This window comes from Chelmon rostratus, chromosome 13 (assembly GCF_017976325.1).
Source record: "Chelmon rostratus isolate fCheRos1 chromosome 13, fCheRos1.pri, whole genome shotgun sequence".
In the NCBI taxonomy this organism is placed as follows: Eukaryota; Metazoa; Chordata; class Actinopteri; order Chaetodontiformes; family Chaetodontidae; genus Chelmon; species Chelmon rostratus.
The window spans coordinates 14,744,024-14,765,918 of record NC_055670.1 but is presented as its reverse complement, the minus strand read 5'-3'; the positions used below and the strand labels follow the sequence as shown (position 1 = coordinate 14,765,918).

The 21,895-nt window shown below is 41.2% G+C and overlaps 4 protein-coding genes across 9 annotated transcripts in view; all 4 read left to right on the top strand.

Annotated features, from left to right (window-relative positions):
- myo10l3 (myosin X, like 3) overlaps window positions 1–4,791 on the top strand; it is a 56,090-nt gene extending 51,299 nt beyond the window's left edge. Inside the window, exons 35-41 of the mRNA XM_041951086.1 lie at window positions 717–1,014; window positions 1,125–1,332; window positions 1,448–1,584; window positions 1,756–1,879; window positions 1,968–2,423; window positions 2,650–2,841; window positions 2,984–4,791. Coding sequence (XP_041807020.1) covers window positions 717–1,014; window positions 1,125–1,332; window positions 1,448–1,584; window positions 1,756–1,879; window positions 1,968–2,423; window positions 2,650–2,841; window positions 2,984–3,088 — 1,520 coding nt within the window. The 3' untranslated portion in view covers window positions 3,089–4,791. The remainder of the gene's footprint in view (window positions 1–716; window positions 1,015–1,124; window positions 1,333–1,447; window positions 1,585–1,755; window positions 1,880–1,967; window positions 2,424–2,649; window positions 2,842–2,983) is intronic.
- A 1,558-nt stretch (window positions 4,792–6,349) lies between these two features.
- Window positions 6,350–10,575, top strand: pttg1ipb (PTTG1 interacting protein b). 2 transcript variants are annotated; one of them, XR_006007300.1, is made up of 8 exons: window positions 6,350–6,492; window positions 6,868–6,923; window positions 7,573–7,681; window positions 8,326–8,428; window positions 8,817–8,882; window positions 9,464–9,510; window positions 9,901–10,040; window positions 10,082–10,575. XR_006007300.1 is itself a non-coding variant. In XM_041951287.1 (7 exons), the coding sequence occupies exons 1-7, from the start codon at window positions 6,396–6,398 to the stop codon at window positions 9,942–9,944; spliced, it is 522 nt and encodes a 173-aa protein (XP_041807221.1). In that variant the 5' UTR covers window positions 6,350–6,395; the 3' UTR covers window positions 9,945–10,567. The 2 variants fall into 2 exon arrangements, 1 of the variants encoding a protein (XP_041807221.1); XM_041951287.1 differs by having other exon boundaries at window positions 9,901–10,567.
- An 871-nt stretch (window positions 10,576–11,446) lies between these two features.
- On the top strand, window positions 11,447–15,412 carry sumo3b (small ubiquitin like modifier 3b). The gene is made up of 4 exons (XM_041950352.1): window positions 11,447–11,571; window positions 12,413–12,541; window positions 12,743–12,814; window positions 14,136–15,412. The coding sequence occupies exons 1-4, from the start codon at window positions 11,551–11,553 to the stop codon at window positions 14,199–14,201; spliced, it is 288 nt and encodes a 95-aa protein (XP_041806286.1). The 5' UTR covers window positions 11,447–11,550; the 3' UTR covers window positions 14,202–15,412.
- Window positions 15,413–20,386: 4,974 nt separating this feature from the next.
- The window catches only part of fmnl2a (formin-like 2a), a 53,187-nt gene continuing 51,678 nt past the window's right edge, over window positions 20,387–21,895 (top strand). For all 5 annotated transcript variants that reach the window (XM_041950208.1, XM_041950212.1, XM_041950209.1 and 2 more), the window contains exon 1: window positions 20,387–21,098. In XM_041950208.1, the coding sequence (XP_041806142.1) occupies window positions 20,985–21,098 (114 nt within the window). In that variant the 5' untranslated portion in view covers window positions 20,387–20,984. The remainder of the gene's footprint in view (window positions 21,099–21,895) is intronic.

Genomic DNA, 21,895 nt, shown 5'->3' with positions numbered 1-21,895 from the left:
AGAAGCATCATACACAGAAAATGCAATAAAAACAGGGATATGAAGATGACAAGAACAACATTAAAACATTGAAATAAATATTATAAAAATATTTAATTTAAAGACATATATATAATTATAATTAAAAGCTGTTTAAACTGACACAGCTGATCTGATATTGAGGGAGAGGTTATTACCTACCATTGAGGCAAAAACAGTAAAAGCATGGACCCTGGACAGCCTCTGACTGATCTGAGGGGTCTCTGAGCAGAATAAGGGGTTAAGGGTTCTGAAATGTAAAGCGGAGCCACACCAGGCAGGGATTTAAACGTAATCACTGCAATCTTAAAATTCATTATTTAGCGGATTGGGAGCCAGCCTGATTCGGCCAGGAGTGATGTTTTCCTCACGTCAAGTGTTTGTGAGAAGTCGTGCTGCTGCATTCTGCAACAGTAGACTGCTGCATCGTTTAGTTTTAAGTAAAAAATTAAGTTTACAATGTCGTCGTTATTTTCACAGAAATATAAAGCAGATGGCTGTGTTGACACAGTTTCTAGTGTGATCCACTGCAGCACTGTGTGCGTGGAGGAAGACGACAGCTTCAGACTAAAAGCCTCCCACGCACTGCCACTTCTGTGAAAGTCCTCTGATGATTCATTACTACTTAGGGCAGGTGTAAAGCGGGGGAACTAGTTTGAAATTGGAATTAAGATCCCCTCTCTGTCTGTCTCTCCCAGTGCAAAAGGAAAAGGGTTACACCAGCCTGCAGGATGAGGCCGTGAAGATTTTCAACTCGCTGCAGGAGATGGAGGCAGTGTCAGACCCCGTGCCAATCATCCAGGGAATCCTGCAGACCTGTCAGGACTTGAGGCCATTGAGAGATGAGGTTTACTGTCAGCTGATCAAACAAACCAATCATGTCCCTCACCCCAACAGTCCCGCCAATCGCGCCCACTGGCATCTCCTGACCTGTATGAGCTGCACGTTCTTGCCCAGCCGAGGCATCCTACGCTACCTCAAGTTTCACCTCAAAAGGTGCAGCATGTTTTGGACCCGTGCAGTTAATTCATAACAATCCCGTGGTCACAGGCTGCAACTGGTTGAAACTTCTGCTTCACTGTCTTCTTGTTTTTGGCTGTTTGCAGGATTAAGGAGCTGTTCCCTGGTACCGAGATCGAAATGTTCGCCCATTTCATCGGCGAGTCTCTGAAGAAGACCAAGACCAGGGAGTTTGTTCCCTCTCAAGAGGAGATCATGGCCCTGGTCACCAGACAGGAAATGACCACCACGGTGTACTGCCACGGAGGAGGCTCCTGCAAGATCTCCATTAACTCACACACCACCGCTGGGGAGGTGAGCGAGCTGCAGTCGATGCTACATAGGCTATTTTAAATCTTCTTCTGCGAGATTTCTACTTCTTATTAAAAAATACAAGCTAAGCTTTGTGATCTTGGATTGCTTTGTCCAGGTGGTGGAGAAGCTAATCAGAGGTCTGGCGATGGAGGACAGCAGGAACATGTTTGCACTCTTTGAACACAACAACACGATTGACAGAGCTGTGGAAAGCAGGGTTCTTGTGGCCGATGTTTTGGCTAAATTTGAAAGGTATGTTATTCATAATCCCTGTTCACTTTCGATTAGATGCTGTATTTGATGATATTTTTGTGAATTTAGGGTCCTATTACAAAGGATACCAAACACCTGTAGCTGTTTAAAATGAACTGAAAGGAACAAAACATCCATATGAAGGTGACAAGCTTGTGTCTTTCCCACCAGACTGGCTGGCAGCGAGGAAGGTGAGGACGACGGCCAGTGGAAACTCTATTTTAAACTCTACTGCTTCCTGGATGTGGAGAGCATGCCTAAAGAAGGAGTGGAGTTTGCATTCATGTTTGAGCAGGTGTGTTTTACTCCCTGTGTTGCACTTCATTCAGTTTTTTTAATCACATGTTGCAGTTGTTGCTCATGATGATTTGCTGTTCCTTCAGGCCCACGAGAGTTTGACCCGGGGCCACTTCCCTTCCCGAGAAGAGACCCTGCAGCACCTGGCTGCGCTCCGCCTGCAGTTCCTGTACGGAGACAAAGCACGAGTCACCTGGAGCCTGGAAAACGTCTACCCCGTGGGCCGCCTGCGCAGCCGCATCCTCCAGTTTACCAAGGTGGGGGGAGCCTCGGGGTCCGGCCAAACTCTGGAGCGTCGGAGGACCAGCTTCCTGGATGGGACCCTGCGACGGGGGTTGAAGACGGGCTCCATGAAGAAGCAGCGCATGGAGGAGGAGCAGATGTTGGAGATGTGGATAAAGGAGGAGATGTCTGCCACCAGGACGAGCATCGTGGAGAAGTGGTCCCGCCTCAAGGGTCTGGACCAGCATCAGGCCATGCTCAAATACATGACCATCATCAAGGAGTGGCCTGGGTATGGATCCACTCTGTTTGACGTTGAGGTAAGTTTACTGGGTCTTCGATTTTGGCTTAGATGTCAGTCAGGTTTTTAATCTACGATTGTTACTTAATGTGAATCCATCAGTCTTGGCTGACGCCCAATCTGCTTAACAAGGTTCATATCGGCCTCGATACTGATCCAGCGGATCGGATCAGTGCATCCCTTGTTGCCAGCCCACTGCTCACACAGGCCGATGCTCATGTGTTCCTGTGTTTGTGTCTTTATAGTGCAAAGAAGGAGGCTTCCCTCATGATCTGTGGCTGAGTGTGAGTGCTGAAAACGTGTCTGTCTACAAGAAAGGCGAGCCCAAGCCTTTGGAGACCTTCCCATACGAGCACATCATTTTCTTTGGCGCTCCACAGCCGTGCACCTACAAGATCACTGTGGATGAGAGAGAAATGTTCTTTGAAACACCGCAGGTACATCACCTTGTGTGCAGATATTGGATTTCATATGGTTGATATGCCGGATAAAACCTTGCATATGGGAAACAAATTGTAGAAGCATCTGTGTATCGTTGCCTCTCTTCTAACCGTGTGTTTCATTGGTATCTTTCTCCAGGTTGGAGAGATCACAAAGATCATGAAAGCCTACATAAACATGATTGTGAAGAAGCGCTGCAGCGTGAAGTCTGTGTCCAGTTATGGAACCAGCTGGATCAGGTGATTGGCTTGAGGGGACACAAAATGTACTCACCTCCAGTTCACCTGAGGGATAACAAACAAGCCCGGAGAGAAGAGGCAGAGGTGGCGAGAAGATCAAAACACTTGGACAGACGTTGTGTTTCAGAGCTTTTCACTGGCAACACAGACAAACTCCACCCAGAAAGATTCCTTTCTGTACAGACACGAAAATGTTGGTCTTTACTGCTTGTGGCAAAAAGTGGGAACATTTAAGCATCTGCACCATTTTGAGCTTTACGCTTGTCCCGAGTGTTGCTTCCCTCCGTGCAGCCTCCTAACATGTCACTCGCTCCCATTAGTTACACTGGTCATTTCTCACATCTTACTTGAAATGTACGTCAGGTATCTTTTCATGGACTTTTTTAAAAAAATATCCTGGAAAACCACACAGAGCTTGTACTCCCTTTTTCCACCAAACCCTGCATCTCGCAGCTCAAAACAGACATTCATTCAACATCTAAATTTTCTTTAAAATGAGTTAAAAGAATGGGTTGCAGTAGCAAATATTCTCTGCCTGAGCGGCCACCTTTATTCATCTGTTATTCGGACAGATATTGTGCCCCATTGTAATGAATGTTCTCCTGAGTGGAGATTCCCTCAGGTTAATGCTTAACATAACTGTCCCAGGGAGAGTATCTCCCTCATCTTGCCTTATTTAAATTTTTTATTTTAGCTATTCTGGACTAATAGATTCAGTGCAGATGCAGCCTTTCAGGAATGGAATATGAATTTTAGGGTGTTAAGTCAGTGGTGGTTATGGCTTCCACTGTTACATTTGCCTCTTATTAGTCAAACAGCAAAAACAGACAAATTCAATATGAAGAACCACTGCATCAGTGGAGATGCAATGTCAGTGACCACTGCAGGCAAGTATTTTCTCAAAAATCAGTTGAGCTTCTATCCTAGATTGAGTCCTTTGTGTTGAGCTGTGTTGCTGTGTGCTGACTTGAGGTCTGTCTTTGAAACTCGTAGCTGAAAGTGATGTGTTTTGAGAAGCAGGCAGGATTTCGCTTGTTCAGTGCATCTGTGTCTAAAGATTGTCGGACTGTGTTTTTTTCAGTGATGTCAAAGGCCAACGTGAGGGTGGGGTATTTATTTATTGAAGTATCAGTGGACTGGGAGAATAAGCAGACTGAGCGAGGCGAACAGTGTGCTGGAAATGTACTGGTGCCGTTATCCCACTGCTTTCGTGCATTCAGGGACACAGAAATGTAGATCCAGACAGAGACAAATTGTTCATAACTTACTATTGATTTTCTCCATTTGGTGCCCTGTTTCTGAGCTTTTGTCAACATAAGATAACCTACGTTAAGTGTGTTGCCCTCACATGCTCAGTTCCTTGTATTATCTTGCTAACCTGAGGATACGTCCGCTCCTCCACTGTAAATGAACACAAAGGAGTCAAGCCTTTGACAGACGACTTACAGTATAGTTCATGATAAGAGTATGGTCCAAACATAACGAGCTTAGTATTTACCTCACACTGCATCACCGTCTTCCATTGCTCTCCAATCGTACTCACTTAGGCGATCTGGTCAGCTGCCGGCGGCCACACCAGAGACTGATCTTGCCGTTGACGATGACTGTATTTCTGAGATTTCTGATTGTTTTGAAGAAGAAAAATCAGAATAATGTTTTATATCAGAATTTAAAGATGCTTTAATAAATTATTGTATTTCAAAAGCGGTTTTGTGTTTGTGATGTGTTATGTCTTCCAGAGGACAAAATGGTATGTACAGTAAAGTAAGAATACATCAAAATCAGACAGCTATAGTGTCAGTATTCATTCCTCATTTTTGTGGATCAAATGAACAAAAGAACAAAAATTAAATAATAAATAAAGTGGGGTGGGACAAATTGTGCATGTAGCATTCTTATTAGTACATAAAGTTTGGTGACCTCACATAATTTCCATAATAACTCAATTGATGCTACATTCATGCAATATCGGAAGAAAGTGAGGGACAGGGAGAATTCCTTTGAAATGAGCAGATTTGATTCCATCAGTGTTAATATTAGACATTATATATGAATGTTACTGCCAGCGATGGTGGCATTGCAGCCATGTTGCTAGCAGTGTGTTAATACTTGTGTAGCTGTCAAATTTTCCTAATGTTTCCGGCTCTGCGCTACAACTCGTACGGTTTTTCGCACTCGGGTGCTGGTAAATCGGTCTGATCAATATGACTTGAACGCATTATTGGAGGTCTAACCAGCCGGAGTAATTGACAACACCTGTGGGGGTCAGCAGGGTCTTTAAAAACAGACGAGGGTCAGTGATGATGAAATGGCACAGCCTTCAAAGACAGATAAGTTGCTATTCTGTAAACTGGAGGGCTTCAGGTTTCTGTTGTTATAAAAATACAACTGCAAACACACTGTGTAGTTGACATTGTGAAGGAATAATCAGATATAAAGTTAGAAATAATAAGTGCCTGGAGAAGTGAACTGGCATGCTGGTAAATTGTGGACACTGTGTTTAAGTTGAGCAGGGCGCGTGCATGTGTTAAAAGGGGCTGATTAAACATAGAAAATGAGACTATTTGCAATGTTTTTTAAATGGTGAACTAAAATAAATAAGATTTAAGATGTGTTTTTTTTTTTTTAAAAGGAAAAACCACCTGTTAGCTGTTTGTTAGTTTTCCAAGTTGCAACAAATAACTTATTTATATATAAAACATATAAAAAACTGTAATAATTAATTTATAAAAGGTATTGCAGCCATACTTTGCAATCAGCTGTCAATTAATAAAGTCATTAATCTCTCAGCAAACTTAGTTATCTGAATGAATCTTAATGCTAATTCGTGCGTAAAAGTCTGCAGCTCTGGATGTTATGGGTTGATAATGAATTCATTTGAGCGCAGATGCTCTTAAATCTTTTTGCAGAGAGGAAATAGCCAAAAGTCAATTTATGGTGTATGTGTCCATGCAATGTGTCACTGCTGAAGGGGGATAAACAACTTTTTTCACAACGTAAGCATCGAGCATTAAGTTCTTTTGAGCATTAATAAAGCCATTAGTTACAGCACGTAAAGTCTGGAAAACGATGTCTTGTTGCAAAGCAGCAGCATCAGAAAACAGAGCATAAAGGAACACACGCATGTCATCTCCTGCATGTGCTGAACAACGTTACTGAAGACTTCATTGCAGATGTTTCCCTCTGCAGCTGCTTTCATGACGTCGGCGTCAGGAGCTCGTGACGTCGGCCTCGTAAAGTCGAGGTCCAGCCTTCAGTTGGGCTCCTCGCTCACGTTAGTTTGCTCCTCGTTTCCGCGCAGTCGCCTCACGATGTCCGGAGTTCGCAGAGCTTCAGCCGCGGTGTCCGCCTTGATTTTCTGCGGAGTTGTTTTGAGAGCAGATGCGCAGACTCCTTCTCCAGCTCCGAGTAAGTGTCTTTTTCTCTCTAGCTTTTCTTTTTTTTTATTGCGTTAGCTGCTGCGCCTTGCTTTGTCCAAAGTCAGATCAGGCGGCTGTCACATGACAGCAGCAAAATGGATTTTCACTAATCATATGAACGACGATGATCATCTGGGTTCATGGTAATGTCTCGGCTCATTATGGACACAGAGAGCCCACTTTACCCTGTTTTCTCTTGTAGTGAAGTCTGTCAGTCTGACTCACTGAGAACTTTTTGTTGGAAGTCCTGCTGATGATCTCATGCAGAAAATCAAACCTCTTTATTTCCTTTCCTGGAAGCTCATTTATACAACTGCTGGAACCCACAATATAACACACTGACTCTCAGTTCCCTCTATTCCAGATCCTTGTGCCTTGAGATCCAACACCAGCTGTGCTGAATGCCTGCAGAATGTGGCAGTAAGTCAAAGCAGTGCAAACACTTTATACCATAAACTGCAGTCCTGAGTCCAAAGAGGGTTGAAACTCTGTGTGAAACTTAAACAGTGACAGAATGCCGTCATTTTCAAACGAACTGTGTTTACTGACAGCAGTTTGAGGAAGTGTCCTGAGCCCATGTAGTAATCTCCTTTATGCAATCATGTGCTCACAAAGTGTTGAACCTTGCTCATGAACGACTGAGCCTTTCCAGGATGCTCCTTCCATACCCAATCATGATACTATCACCTGTTACCAATCAACCTGTTTACCTGTGGAATGATCCAAACAGGTGTGTTTGGAGCATTCGACAGCTTTCACAGTCGTTTGTTGCTCCTGTCACAACTTGTTTGAAACATGTTGCTGCATCAAATTCAGAATAAGCAGATATTTACAAAAATCAAATTAAATATACTGTCTTTGTACAGTTTTCAATTTAATATGTGTCATAAAGGATTAGCAAATGATCACACTCTGTTTTATTTATCTTTTACACAGCATCCAAACTATTTTGGAATTGGGTTTGTATACCAGCACATGTTTAACTGTCTTTAGTTTTGTTAGTGATGTATTACTATAAATACCAAAGATAAGACACTAAGCACGGTGTTTGTTGCTGTTTTTGTTGCAGTGCTTGTGGTGCGCACCAACCAAACAATGCCTCGACTACCCTGTAGGAAACATCCTGCCCCCCAGCAATGTGTGTCCATTGAATGATGCGCGGTGGGGGGTATGTTGGGGTAAGAACCGTAGGCCTCAGGTGACCATTAATCTGAGTATAACCTGCAGGTATTTTGGATGTTTTTGGGTGTGATAGTTGGAATGTGTGTGGGACACTGTGGGAAAAATGTTTGTTCAAAATGAATAGAAATCAATGTATTGCTCGAGTTACCGCTTCTCAAATGTGACGGTTTGCTGATTTTCTTTCTTACTTAATAGGAGAGTGAATATTTTACGGTTTTGGAATGTCAGTCACACATAAAAAAGCTATTTGAAGACCTCACCTTGTGCTGTAGGAATTTGTGATGAGCATATGTCACTATTTTCTGTAATTTTAGGGATCAAACAACAAATCAGTCAATTAGCAGATTAATCAATAATGAACATAATTGCTAATTACAGCCCTTTTATAGGACTCACTTCAGATAAAGTCATTAGATGCTTCTGGCTAATTGATTATTTGACTTAATAATGATTCAGTGACTAATTATATCTTATCTCTTACCATAACGAACTTCTAACTGGCTTAACATCGACTTAGACCAACAAGTCGTTAACTAAAATCCAGAAGGGGCAGCCCTTGAAGTGTCTTTTTAATAGGATTTATGATGAATTTGAGTTTGAGTGCTTCCTCTTTCTCTGTGCATCTGCCTTTGATTTCCAGTCAACTTCCAGGTTCTGATCATCACCATGTCAGTGCTGGCTGGCATCATCATCATCGCCATCCTCGTTTGCTGCTGCTGCTGCTGCAAGTGTGAACGATTTGGGTAAGCATCGAGTCACATGTAGTGTTAACTGTGTGGCAGGAGGAGGACGGGGGCCGGGGCGGGTGACACAATGGGCTGTTTTTCCTCCGATGCTAGGCTGATACCGCCGTCTCCAAAAGCCTGCCAGAATTTGTAACTGCAGTTTAGCTCTTAAAATAACATTGCTGTTTCTTTTAAGACGTGGCTAGCTTCTTCTAAAAGCTAGTTAATTTACAGTTAATTTACAGCGATGTATTTGGTGTTTGGTTCTTTGATAATTCATTATTGGGCTGATTAACTGACCATTACGTGTGTTGCATTAGGCTAAAGTTTCAGTATGTCATTTACATATTACAATGCAAGCTTGTATTGTTTTATTGATGAATTAATTACATATTTTGAATTCCAGGAACAAGAGGGAAGATGCAAAGGTGGAGCGACAAACCCGCATGAGGAAGGCCCGTCAGAAAGAGAGGTCAATAACCAATTTAACTACTGGATATTCAGATAGACAATACAAAGACTTACTACTTTCTGCCAATCAGGAGGAATATAGCCATGAACAGTGTCTCCTACACTTGGCACTGTTGTCATGTACAGTAAATAAACACATATTCATAATGATAAAAGGTGCAAAAAGAGACAATTAAAACCTTTTTCCTGTCTCGTAAGTGATGCAGATAGAAAACTAATGTTGGACATGTGTTTAAGTGGCAGCCGTACTTTAACACATCACACATATCATCACCATCATGCACTAAAATTACGTTTTTTTAGCTTTAGTGCTATTTAATTCATTATCAAGTTTAAAATGTGTATGATTTTGTTCTAGAAAATCAAGACATTTTCATATCTGCATGTGCCAAGTGATGAGTTATGTATTGCTTTATGTTGCAAAGTTATTTGAAATGTGAAACAGGGCTTTTGGCATATACCAGCAGCATATTACAGCAGCGCTTTGTGTTGATCTGTAAGCCTGGAGTCAAACACTGCAGGCGTGAGCGCAGCCGGCGTTCTCTGTTCTCTAACAATTTGTCTTTGTTTCTTCCCCAACAGGAGAACAGAAATGCAACTGAGACATGATGAAATCAGGCAGAAATACGGTGAGACATATTCTTTGTTTGAGGGGGTTAATAAATGTAAATTTGGAATATCAAAGATGCTTGTTTTCACTAAGCTTTGTTTACATGCAAAGTGATAAAACAGTTGAATAAAACCAGAGTAAAAACAGGGAGGGGGAAAGATAAGATAGATACAATGAAGCCGAGAAATCTGAATGGTGAAACAAGGGAGCAACAAAAAGCCTTTAACAATAAAGAAAAAAGGAAAATATAAACAACAAATTTGATTCAGTAGTGCCATCTACTGGAGAAAATGTACAATGCACATACCTGAAGCACATTAAATAAACTGACTTTTGGAAGACAAGGATTTTGGAGTAAATTGCATTAAACCCACAATTGTGATGTCAATCTCTCCATTGTTCTCTTCAGGTCTGGCAAAGGATAATCCATACGCCCGTATGGACAATCATTAAGAAGAATCTCAGCTGTGATTCCTTCAATAAATCCCTTAAGATGATCTTACGGATGCCATAGATGATACACATGTAGCATATGATAAACTGTGATTATCTGATTGGATTTCAGAGGGTTGGCGTTGTCGATGACACCCTCTGAAATAGTTTTGAGAGGGTGTGCACTGTATTTCAAACATGATCTCTTCACCTAATATTTCATTTTATACATGATTGCTAGATTAATATTTCTTATGCCTTTATTTTGATATAAGGTAATTAGAGGGAGTTCCGGTCAGTTAACTTGTTTTTCTGTCCATTGTAAATTTTATACAACTCCAGAGCAGATGAGTGCATGTGGTGCTTCTTTTATGATTAGCAGTCTCATTTTTATACTATATTTGTAATATACACTATTTTACTGATTGTCATTCATGTCTAAGATCCAACATCTTACATAAAAGGTCATTTGTAACATGTAACACATTTTACGCGTTTTATCTGTTGATAAATATCAGAATCACAAACTTTCTTGGATAAAAGAAATTTGTGTTCCCGGACTACATTTGAGGCGTTTGATTCTTCTGCTGCGACAAATTGTGACATTTTGAAATTAAATGAATACGATTTTTTGAGACTTTTAATTGTAAATCAGTTTCTAAATTCACAACTGCCCATTTCCTATGCACATCCCCCCCAAATACCAATACAAGAGGGGGCAGCCAAAATAAGAAGAAAAGAAATTGCTTGGTGCTGAGAAAGTATGGAAGCATAAATCCCACATTGAAATCAGTGTCATCAGTGTGCTTTCATCTCACACTTTCACTTCGGTATTTAGTAAGGACATCTAAGTAGTATTTTTTAAGTATTTTTCTTCTCTATTCACACATTCTTTATGACGTCCTTTCATCTTTCATATTTAGCAACCTTTCCTAGCTCTATCACCGTCCTGACAAGGAGGGACTCTTGCCAGTGAGTTATTACTGCAATCTGGGCCCAACCCTTTAGTGATTATGGAAAAACACATAAAACATACAAAGTCCGAAAGCATCCTACTAATCTTTTAAACTGAGCCTTTATAATCTAGTGAGAGACAAGTTCTAACCATGTAAAAATCTAAACAAAATCCATTGACATTTTGATTTCATCCCATAAATAAGAGATGTATCCTCAGACATCTTTATTTATGAAGTGGAACATTGATTTGACCCTCTAGTCTGCTTTCTTCAGAAAACAATGATTACCGCCATATTTCTGGTTGGTTTGTTGTCTTTTTAGCTCAAACTGCAGCAAAGTTTAGTCAGAGTTAGAGTTTAGAGTTTAATAAGTGAATTATGTGAATCTTTAGTTTAAAGCTTTTGAGTTGCCCTTGCCTAGACTAAAGTTGGGTTTGCAGAGGGCCCCTTTTTTTTTTACCTATCACACGGGCATGCGCAAATTAGCTTGCGCGCTCACGTATCCGCGGCCCCGAGGAAAAGTGGAGCACGTGACTGTTTTGGACGAATTACATTCCACGTTTCAGATGCGCGCTCCTGGTCCAAACGAGAGAGCCAGAGGAGCTGATAACCCGCTTCGCCGCTAACAGTCTGTCTGCACGCTATCAATAAATCCCGGGGAAAATAGCACAATGTCCGAAGAAAAGCCAAAGGTCAGTAACTGTTACTCTGATCCTCTGCCGTCATCTGCTAATGATGCCAGATGCAAGTTAACGTTAGCGCGTTCTGCTAAGCTAGCCCTGCTTCCAGGCTACAGATACCGCATTTGAGCGGGTCGACGGAGAAAACAAAGGTTCACCAATTTGCGGATCTTTTTGGCTTTAGGCGCACAGGTTCGTGTTTTCTGTGTCCCGCCGACATCGGCGTCTGCTATTGCTTCACACTGGTTTACCGTTACATGAAGCTAGGTTCGCCGTCGTCGCTATCAGAGATCGCCTGTGAAATGAATGATTTGTTTTTCCTTTCATTTGCGCCATTGTGGCTTTCTGCGCCAGTTCGAATGGGGACTAGCTTGCTATGCTAACCGGGGGGAGAAGCGTACGGAGTAACGTTGCGTGTGTGAGTGCGCTGTTTGGGTGGTGAAGCCTGCCTCTGGTAGCAAGCTTGCCTCTTAAATGTAGCTCACTCAAACTAGCCGGCTAGTTAACTTTGCTGTTGTGGCAGATTAACGTTACACCGGTGTTCAGATTAACGGGCGGCCATCACCTGAATGCGTCGGTGGTTGCTTGTAGTAACGGCAGATGTGGAGAACAGGAAGAGGAAGCTTCTTCCTGAATGCTTTTCGCCTTCGTTAAATTTCAATACATTCCCCATCTCGGTCCTTGGCTCGCCTTTGCAGTGTAAATAGTTAATTTGCGTGAGTGAAACAGCATCACGGGCAGGATTTATTAGCCGCACACTGATGATAATGTGGAGGTCGGTATCGTTCGTGTCCGTAAAACGGTTACCTGATCACCGGTATGTTGCCGCTGCTGATGACGGTTTTTGTTGCAGGAAGGAGTGAAGACGGAGAACGACCACATTAACCTCAAGGTAGCTGGTCAGGATGGGTCAGTTGTACAGTTCAAAATCAAAAGGCATACTCCACTCAGCAAACTAATGAAGGCATACTGCGAAAGACAGGTACGTTTATTCTGAAAGACTGAAGCAGAAACCTCTCATTCTTTGTGGTGATGATTGACTTCTCAGCTGAATCAATCTGCTCTCACTGGATTTAATGAACAACAGTGTGTCATATCATCAAGCTGTTGTGTATATTGTTTTGGTGATAACTTACTGGATGCAAAATCTCACTAAACTGCCATTTCTGCTTGTCTTTTACAGGGACTGTCAATTCGTCAGATAAGGTTTAGGTTTGATGGACAGCCAATTAATGAAACAGACACACCTGCACAGGTTGGTGAAAGCTGATTATTGAACCCATTTTTACTGTTCACTGTTTGTTTGTCCTTGGTCAGTCATGTTTCATGTTTACTTTTTAAAGCACAAGTATTTCTGTATTCACATGTAAACATACTTTCATCACTAATGGAGACAGAGAAGATGATGCATTGATCTTTGTGCATTATCCAGTTTTGTCTGGCGTGTGTGCTGTTACTCCTCTTGGGCCCTGCAGTGGAGAGGAGACTTGTATTGTGACAGTAATGAAATGAGCAATAATGCAGTGTGTTCCCTGTACCTGACATTGTTAAATACTTTGATGTCAGAGGGACATGAAATTCAACATACTCTGATATATTGTTATTTGTTATAAGAAAGCAACATCTTGTGTTTGTGAGGGATTATTACCACAGTTACAGTTGCAGCCTTTAAAATATCCGAACAATGAATACCACTGACCTTGCTTTGTCCCTCAAAAAATACAAACAATTGTACCCCCAACAGTGATTTTTTTTATTGTGCAGGGGATAATAGCACAGTATATGTCTTTGCAATATCTAAATTGATATGTGAAAGTTTGCCACTATTACAGTGTCGCCATTTATTGGCCCAATTGCAGTAATCACTGAAATTGATCTAGTAGATAAATCCAGTCTTAATGCTAAGCTAAGATAAGCTAATCACCAGCTGGCCTCTAGCTTCATTAGCTTTCTATCATGAGAGTGGTATTGATCTTTATCCAAATCTCGGCAAAAGGGTATTTCCTCAAAATGGCAAATTGTTTCTTAAAAAGCTGCATGAGTGTTGAGATTGTATTTGTTTAATCACTGTGACAATGAATGTATGTAGAAGGTAGAAGGTATTTTTTAAGAGATGCATAATAACATACACGGTTTAAAGACCAGTCTTCACTTCAGGCTGCGTGTTGTTTAAAATGTATGCCAGGATAAGACCAGAATTTGAGTGTTGAAGCTAAAGCAACACTTTTCTTCAATAACTTACTGTGAGGATGTTTATTTTGCAACCCATTTTTTTCACGTGGCAATAGAAGCCAAAGGTTAAAACATAAGTAGCCATCCAAAAAATTACGACATTTGTCTAAAAATGTTGATTTGAATTAGGAGTTTCAGTAGATGGAGCAGAGAAAAAAACAAATCAATGCCAGGTTATGGTACTTTTTTATTATTTAGTGCAGGTCACTTTGGTATTAGTGCTTAAAAAAGTATTGAGGGTTTGATACACAGCTCTACTTCCAGGAAGCTAGATATTTAGCATTTGCTCAAGAATAAATTACTTGGCTCTTAAATGACGTCTTTTTTTTTTTTTCTTCTCACAGCTGGAGATGGAGGATGAGGACACTATTGATGTATTTCAACAACAGACAGGAGGAGTCTGTTCTTAAGTGGGATGTGGACTCTTGGAAGAACATCCACACCATTATTTTCATGTTGTATTTGTTTATTTCTGTTTTTACTTGATTCTTTTTCCTTTTCTTTCTTTTTTTTTTTTTTTTTTTACACTGTGCTTGGCTAAACGTCAGGCTCCTCACAACATAAAAGATCGTAGAGTTTTTGTCATTTGGGGCCAAATCCTAACTTTGAGATGCAGGGTAATTTTTTAAAAACATGCTTTATTCACATAAATGGATGATTTGAAATTGTCCGAGGCAGGGACACGGCTCAGACCAGATATGGCTCGAAATGAAAAGCTACTGCTTTCTTTTGGATGTTGAGATGACCTGCATGTCTCATAAACCATAAGCTGAACTACATGCCAAAATCTTTTTTTTTTTTTCTTTTTGTTTAAGTTTTCCAGATCATTGTTAACATTCAAATTCAGGATGGGCATGTTTTTTCATGTACTTGATATTGCAATGAGGAAAACTGCTGGGAACGAGCCTATGGGAAGCGCTACAGCATATTTCTCATGTAACTTTTAGTAGTCTTCTTTTTAAATGAACAGTTAAATAATTTGTTGTATCCATGTCCATTTTAGCTTAAGTATTTGCTCAGAAAATTCTGGAGAAAGATGCATATGGATGGTTTACCTCATTACTGTCACTCTCAATGCAGATTTAACTGAATGGTAAATAAAGTACAGTAATGTTTCTGGACCAAAAAGCTAAATGAATAGTGTTCTTTTATAAAAGGGTTTGGTTAATATATAAACTGTCGATGGAAAGGGTTACTGTGACTCTAACAGTGGTCTTTGTTGCACAGCCAGGGAGGAGTTCTCTTAAAGTTTGAATTGATTTTCTTTCCAGCTTTTCAGGACTCCAGAATAAAAGTAATTCACCTCTACCGGTCCAGAAATTGAGTGATCTCATCTAAGATTATATTCATTGCATATTTCATTGTATAAACAGATATTGAGTCATTGCTGTGTTGCCAATTTGAATGCATTTGTCCATCAGTCTATCCGAACATCATCAACAGATGCTTAGTTTGTTTTGACTCGTGTGTTGGTAGAAATCTTGTTTTATAAGAATGTCCGCCTTCATTTTAAAAATTCACATTTGTTAGATTGGCAAAGTGACGTTGGCAGATATTCCACTTTTTTGTACATTATTTGTTGTCCCTATACTGTATACAATAAATATAGTTTGATACTCAACCTCTTGAATTATATATCTTTCCCTCCAATTGCGTGGATCTGCTATAAAATTTATATTTTAGCTGTGTTGCAGTACACAATGCAGGGCAAATGTTTTGAAATATTCACTTCTTTAGTATGAATGAACATGTAGCTGTTTAGAGGATTAAGTGAGGACTGCTGGCTGCATGATGAAATGATCATTCCTATCCTGGATGGTGGTTTGATCTATGATTAGTGGTTGATGTAAGCAGAGGTGCAAATAAACACTCTGGCAACTAATTTATGTTATTGTGGAAACCAGGAGTCATTGTCTCCAGATGTGACGCCCAGGAACAGAGGTGAATTTGTCCAAGCCCACTATTAAATTTCTTTTTGTTAGTGTCTCTTGAAAAGGTTTGTAAAATTAAGATTAATTTAGATCATCTTGTGTGTATAAAGCAGAGATTTGATCCAGCGTGGGCGATACCCTTTACATACATTAGAGGGCATTGTTGTCCTGAAGATTAAGAGGACCATTGCTCGCTTTGCTAAATGCACACATCTCCAGCCCCTTAAATTAAAACACAAAGACACATTTGTTGCTCCACTCCAGCCTTGTGAAGGCTGTAACTCCTCTTATTTAAGAGGACTTCATTTCACAGATGTTGCTTAACCGTGCAGCCAGATGAACTCCCTGCGAGCCTCCTCACAGTGGGCTGATTGTGCTGCCTTTATTTTTGGCATCTCCTTTGCATTTTATATTTCCTCATGGAGATATCTGAAGCCTCGCACATTTCCCCAGACCTCTCAGAGATGCAGCTGCAAGGTGCCCCTTCCACCCATACAGTCGAACCCCCGCTGGTTTCTAATGCACAAATTTATGTTGTGTTTGGTGAAACGCTAATGCACCAATTAAACTGTGCCATTTTCCCAAATCACCTGGACTGACTGAACTTGAGGCTTCCTGGGATGACAGACAGGGCCAGAGATAGTAGTGAAACACATTTTACACAACTAGAGAGTGTGTGCACACTGGATGACCAAAACTCTGTTGAACAACAGAAGAACACACACACATTAACAAGATTCACGTCAACGTATTACGTTTTTTTTTTTTTGCTGTTGTGCTGTGAGTCACCATCAGCTGTGTCAGGGAAGCCTGTGAGACAGCACATATCCTCAATGGTTGTTTCACTGCAGTTAATGTGATGACACTTTGTATTATTGTTTTGCAGCTCCTTCATTGTCTGTTTTATGGCACGCACTGCTCTGCTGTCAGCGTACACTAAGCGTACCATTTGTTTATTATTGAGACAAGATAATAGGTGGATTACAGAGTCCAACTACACAGCCTTATATGTATTTAGAACAAAAAGGACAAAGGCAAGGCAAAGCATGCAACTGCTCCATGCCTCCAGACCCCAGGGGCCCCTAAAGACCGAGTTTCACTGTGTGGCAATAAAAGCACATTTTAAACAGATAAGGGCCTTCAGTTGGGTCCAGGTTTTATTGCCTGATCGTAAAGCCCAGTCTTGAAGACAGTCTATGTGTCAAAATCTAGATCAACATGCTGTCCTGAACTGATGCATATTCCAGAATTAATTTGTGTTTAATCCGATTACCACACAGCAAAAATGGGGCCATGTAATGATCCAGCGTAGGAATGCAGTACACGTGCACAGAGGAGGGGAGGAACAGGGGCCACCTGCTCATTTTTGCGCTGGAGCTCTCTGGCTGGTCATGTCCAGCCATGGTCCTTCAAAATACATTTATAATTCTCTTCTTATTTGTTCCCTTCAGTAATACATGTGTCATGGGGTGCAGAGAGAGGAGAAACCAGTACATCACATTAATCAAAATAAATAAATAACATAAACATAAATGGTCTGCTGATAGTTAGCTTTTGCTGCAAAGATATGTGCAAACCAAACATAAGCACTGCTCGCTAATAATTGAATTGTTTAATCTTTGTACACTTTCTGAAATTGAATAATAGTTTAATAGCATTTGAAGTTCTGCATCATGATTGGGATGCTCTTCATCTCTCTTCATTGTACTCGTATTCAAATCTGTAAGCTCTTTCCTTCACAGTGGTAGTTACAATCTTGATGTGTTACCAGTGTGAATGAGCATAATCCTCTGAGTAAATAAAATTAGTGGATAAACATGTAGCACCCATTGCATATAGCACACAACACAGGGGGAGGGGTCTTCAGATGGCAAATCGACTTAACTTGGAACACGTAATGATCATATGAGGTCAGTCAGCTGTGCTTTGCATCCTCGGTGCGTCCAGCCAGCGACCTCAGATGTGACGCCCTCCCCCGTTGAACCAGTCCAGCAGCCTGAATGAAACCACTGTGCATCTGGAGGACCTCTGGATCGTCTCCAGAGCTCTGCATGCTGATGTCACCCTCTTGTGCGTAATGTGGCCTCCACCCTGTCAGCAGATCAGATTTCACCCTAATGCATGTTGAGATCCTGAGGGAGAATAAATGTGTCAGTGATTGCGTTATCATAAAATCGTAGTTGTACAATAATGCTTGAGTTTTTTCTATTTCTATCTTCAATTAGGTCGCTTTTTTATAGCTGGCCTTTTGACTTGATGGCAGCTTTGTTCTATTCAGATGTCCCAGTAAGCCATGACAGTGACCCAGCATGCCCAATGCAGGATCCTGAAACTGAAGCAGCCATCCATCATTTTATTATTTACACGTGATTTACATGTCAAAAACTGGCCCCTTGCTCTCACTAAGGGATGATTTTTAAGTCCAACACCCAGGCTGCTGAGAGATGTTAGAGACAGGAGTAAGAGGCAGAAAAAAGTTAAACGAATCACACATTCCCCTCGGGTACAGAATCTAATTCTAGAAAAAGATATTAAATAAATGAATTTTATTTCTCAGTTTGCCAGAAATCCACTGAGGGCATCTCATGGAGCCCTCTGAAGAGGGAGGAGGTAAATTACATAAACTGAGACTGTTGATGCAGCAACACTCACACTTAAGCTTTACAGTTATTCAATTTAATGCAGCTTTATTTATCCAGCTTGCTATCCCGATGAACAGATACACACAATAGAAGAAGAAAGACAGAAATGAAAAACACCATCACATCTGCACCTTCTGTTCTTTTGCCCACGCTGAGGTTTAAAGGCTCTATGTTATTTAGCTTTGGCTTTCAAACATCCTTCAACTCACGATACAACAAATGTGAATCATGCTAAAAGCACATGCAGTTTATTTACAAGTCCAGTAACCGAATGCAACATAGTAGACATTTTCTCACCGTTGTGGCTTACGGGGACATTTATATCGAAAGGAGACATAATTAATGCTAGTTACACCTGTGCTTTCCCTGCTATGGCGAGCCAAACTGTGTGCTCAAACAAGTAGATCATCATTATCATAAGCAGTGACACATTGACTGGAGCTGCTGATGGAACTGCTAGCTTAGAAATGATTGTATAATGTGATGGTCCGCCTGGTTAACCACAAACATGAGGCAACAACTCATGTGAGTGTTTTCTAATTGTTGACTGACACAAACCTAAATTTTCCACAGCGTTGAGAAGGATTCATTTAATCAGTCACATCATAGCACTTTCTCACAGATATAATTAATAACTTATCATGACTAAATCTACTTGTGATGCACCGACTGGAGCCGCCGGTTTGCACGCTCTCAAGCCATTTTGGAAAGTGTTGTTTATATGATAGTTAGTCTGGCTAACCTCAAATGTGATAATTGACTGACACAAATCATACACTTTCCACAATGTAGAGCAGGGTTAGATTTTTGGCTAATTACTTGAAAACATTCTTAATGTATTACTCTCCAGTGGGGGAATGTAACTAAGTACATTTACTCAAGCATTGCAATTAAAGTATTACCATTTTGACATACTTGTACTTGTACATGAGTATTTCCATGTTATGCTACTTTGACTCCTCTACATTTCAGAGGGAAATTACTCCATTACATTTATCTGACACTTGTTACTTGTCACATAAAAAACATATGATATGCTTATATTATATGATGCAGTACTATAATACTAATCTACCCACATTGCACAACACTGGGTACTGCATGTGTGCACTGCTATTGCCTGTAATTTTGTGTTTAGTCTAATTTCTCTTTGTTCTTATTTCAATACACACTTTATATAAATTACTGAATTAGATGCTTTCCTTAAGTCTCTCTATTTCTCTGTCCTGTTCAAAATTTCCCCTCTGGAGGATCAATGAAGGATTATCCTCTCTTATCTTATCTTTTCCATATTCTCTTACATGTATTTGTTAGTAATAGAAAAATGAATAATGCAATATTCTACAATAATTTAACCTTAAGAGAAGCCACTCTGGAAAATGAGTACTTTCACTTTTGATGCTTAAAGTGCATTTTAGTTTTTGTACTTTTTTTACTTTTTGTAGTTTTGAACTGCATTTTTAGTACAAAAAAGCCACTACAGTAGTACAAATATATATCTTAAGTATTGCAATACTTTAATTGATGGTAATGAATTACCATTGTGTGATAGATAGTGGCTGAACAGACATTATTTAAACGAAAATCTTCAAGATTAGAATTTTAAATGACATTTTGAAATCTGGACTTTTACTTGTAATGGAGAATTTTTCGACTTTAAAGCTATTTCTAATTTTATTCAAGTAAAGGATGTGACTGCCTCTTCCTCTGCTGTTATTTACAAAAGCATCTAATGGCACCAAAATGGTCCAATAATCAATAAATCAACAAATGAAATGCAACAAAACTAACATTTTAATGTGCATAAATTGAGGAAAAAGCATAATGAATCGACTTCATAGAGCCCCTGTAGGTCTAATCATTTCTAAATTGCCTGAGGGGGGCGGGGGGGTCGATAAGTTTGCTCTCTCCCACGGTGGACTCAAAGTACCACAATGCAACACAGAAAATATCATCTCCTTAGCTACGGCTTTGGGAGCTACGCCCCAAGAAGAAGAAGAAGGAGAAGTAGAGGAAGAAGAAGTGGGAGGCTTGCCTCTGAAAGACCTCATTGTCGGGAGGGATGAGAGTGTGTGCAGCGGCGGTGTGAGTGTGTGTGGAGCCCCCTCCTCTCCTTAAACTAGCTGGTCAGCAGCGGAGGGATTAGTGAAGCCAGCTCCACTCACCAACTCACAGACAAGGAGGTGGTGGTGTGGGGGGGATTGCAACAAGCGTGAATCATGCTCGTCGTCATTACTACCGACTGGGAGTGGAGCCGAAATTGTGCAAGATACGGATAACAGCGCGGAGAGGGTCCGTGCGGATCGAGTCAAGTTTCCAGCCCTCCTCATTCTGCCGTGAAAATGCCTCACCGGGGGCTCCGCCGCCGCCGCTGCCGCTCCTGCCGCCGCTGCTCGGACCCGTCGCGTTATGCCGCCTCCCTCACATGCGCCTAACGTGGAAGAAGTGACCGGGAGGAGACCTGCGAAGGAGCCGACGGAGCAAAAAACCGGAGAGGATAATTTCCCCCTTTTTTTCCCGGCGTGTGGAGACTTTCCCTCAAGAAGTGGAAGAGAGAGGAGTGAGGAGGAGAAGGAGGAGGAGGGGGTGAAAAGTTGTACTTGTTGGTCAAAGAGGAACCATGGGGAACGCAGGCAGCATGGACCAGCACACGGATTTCAGAGGACACAACATGCCTCTGAAACTGCCCATGCCCGAGCCCGGTGAACTGGAGGAGAGGTTCGCAACCGTTTTGGTAAGAGCGGAAATAAAATCGTTTCCATCTGTCTGTCTCTTTGTTCCCTCCATGCGTCAGTGTCCTGGGACGTGGACAGCTGTGTGTGTGTGTGTGTGTGTGTGTGTGTAGGTTGGACCTCTGTTTGTCCAGCACGCCTGTCCTTTGTTGTTCAGAAAAAGGGCTATTCTGACAAAAAAGAGCCCAGAGATACAAGAGATTTGCATCTGCTGCACTGTTGATTGAGTCTTCTAACCCTTAGAAAAGTTGTGATGAAGTTCCTGACTCCAGCAGCCAATCAAATCAGCCTTTTTTTTTGACTCAACAAGTTTCCCATTGAAGTGCTCTGATCTAAAAACATCCACCAGCCTTTCATCCAGGTGGTGAAATCCATCGAACATCACATTTCAGCTCGTTCCTCGCCCCCCGAATACGAGATAATACATGTTTACTGCGATGCGTCCAGCCCTGCTGCTTCTGTAACTTTCCAAGTGCAGTTACATGAGACACCTGCAGTCATAACATGGCAAATGATTGGCTTTACGGCCGTCTACCCACCCACCCCACCCCTCTCAACTTTATGAGTCCAGGCGCTGGCTCACTACTGAAGCGCCCGGCATGCCAGGTCCTTTCAAACATCTGTCACATCATAAAGTGTCAACAGCGTCTGTCAACAATTATGTTACCTGGGAGTGAACGCTGAACATTCCTGGCGCAGTTGAAAGATGTTATAGCGCTTAAAGAGGATCTGATGTCAGATGGACACATAATGAGGACCTAAACTAAGAGGAAAAGTGTTTATATTGATGGCGTGCACC

Coding starts and splice junctions, on each gene's coding strand:
- pttg1ipb (XM_041951287.1), top strand. CDS start 6,396: ATGTCCGGAGTTCGCAGAGCTTCAGCCGCGGTGTCCGCCTTGATTTTC. Junction 6,924..7,572: donor AATGCCTGCAGAATGTGGCA/GTAAGTCAAAGC, acceptor TTTTTGTTGCAG/TGCTTGTGGTGCGCACCAAC. Junction 8,429..8,816: donor TGCAAGTGTGAACGATTTGG/GTAAGCATCGAG, acceptor TTTGAATTCCAG/GAACAAGAGGGAAGATGCAA.
- sumo3b (XM_041950352.1), top strand. CDS start 11,551: ATGTCCGAAGAAAAGCCAAAG. Junction 11,572..12,412: donor TGTCCGAAGAAAAGCCAAAG/GTCAGTAACTGT, acceptor TTTTTGTTGCAG/GAAGGAGTGAAGACGGAGAA. Junction 12,542..12,742: donor AGGCATACTGCGAAAGACAG/GTACGTTTATTC, acceptor TGTCTTTTACAG/GGACTGTCAATTCGTCAGAT.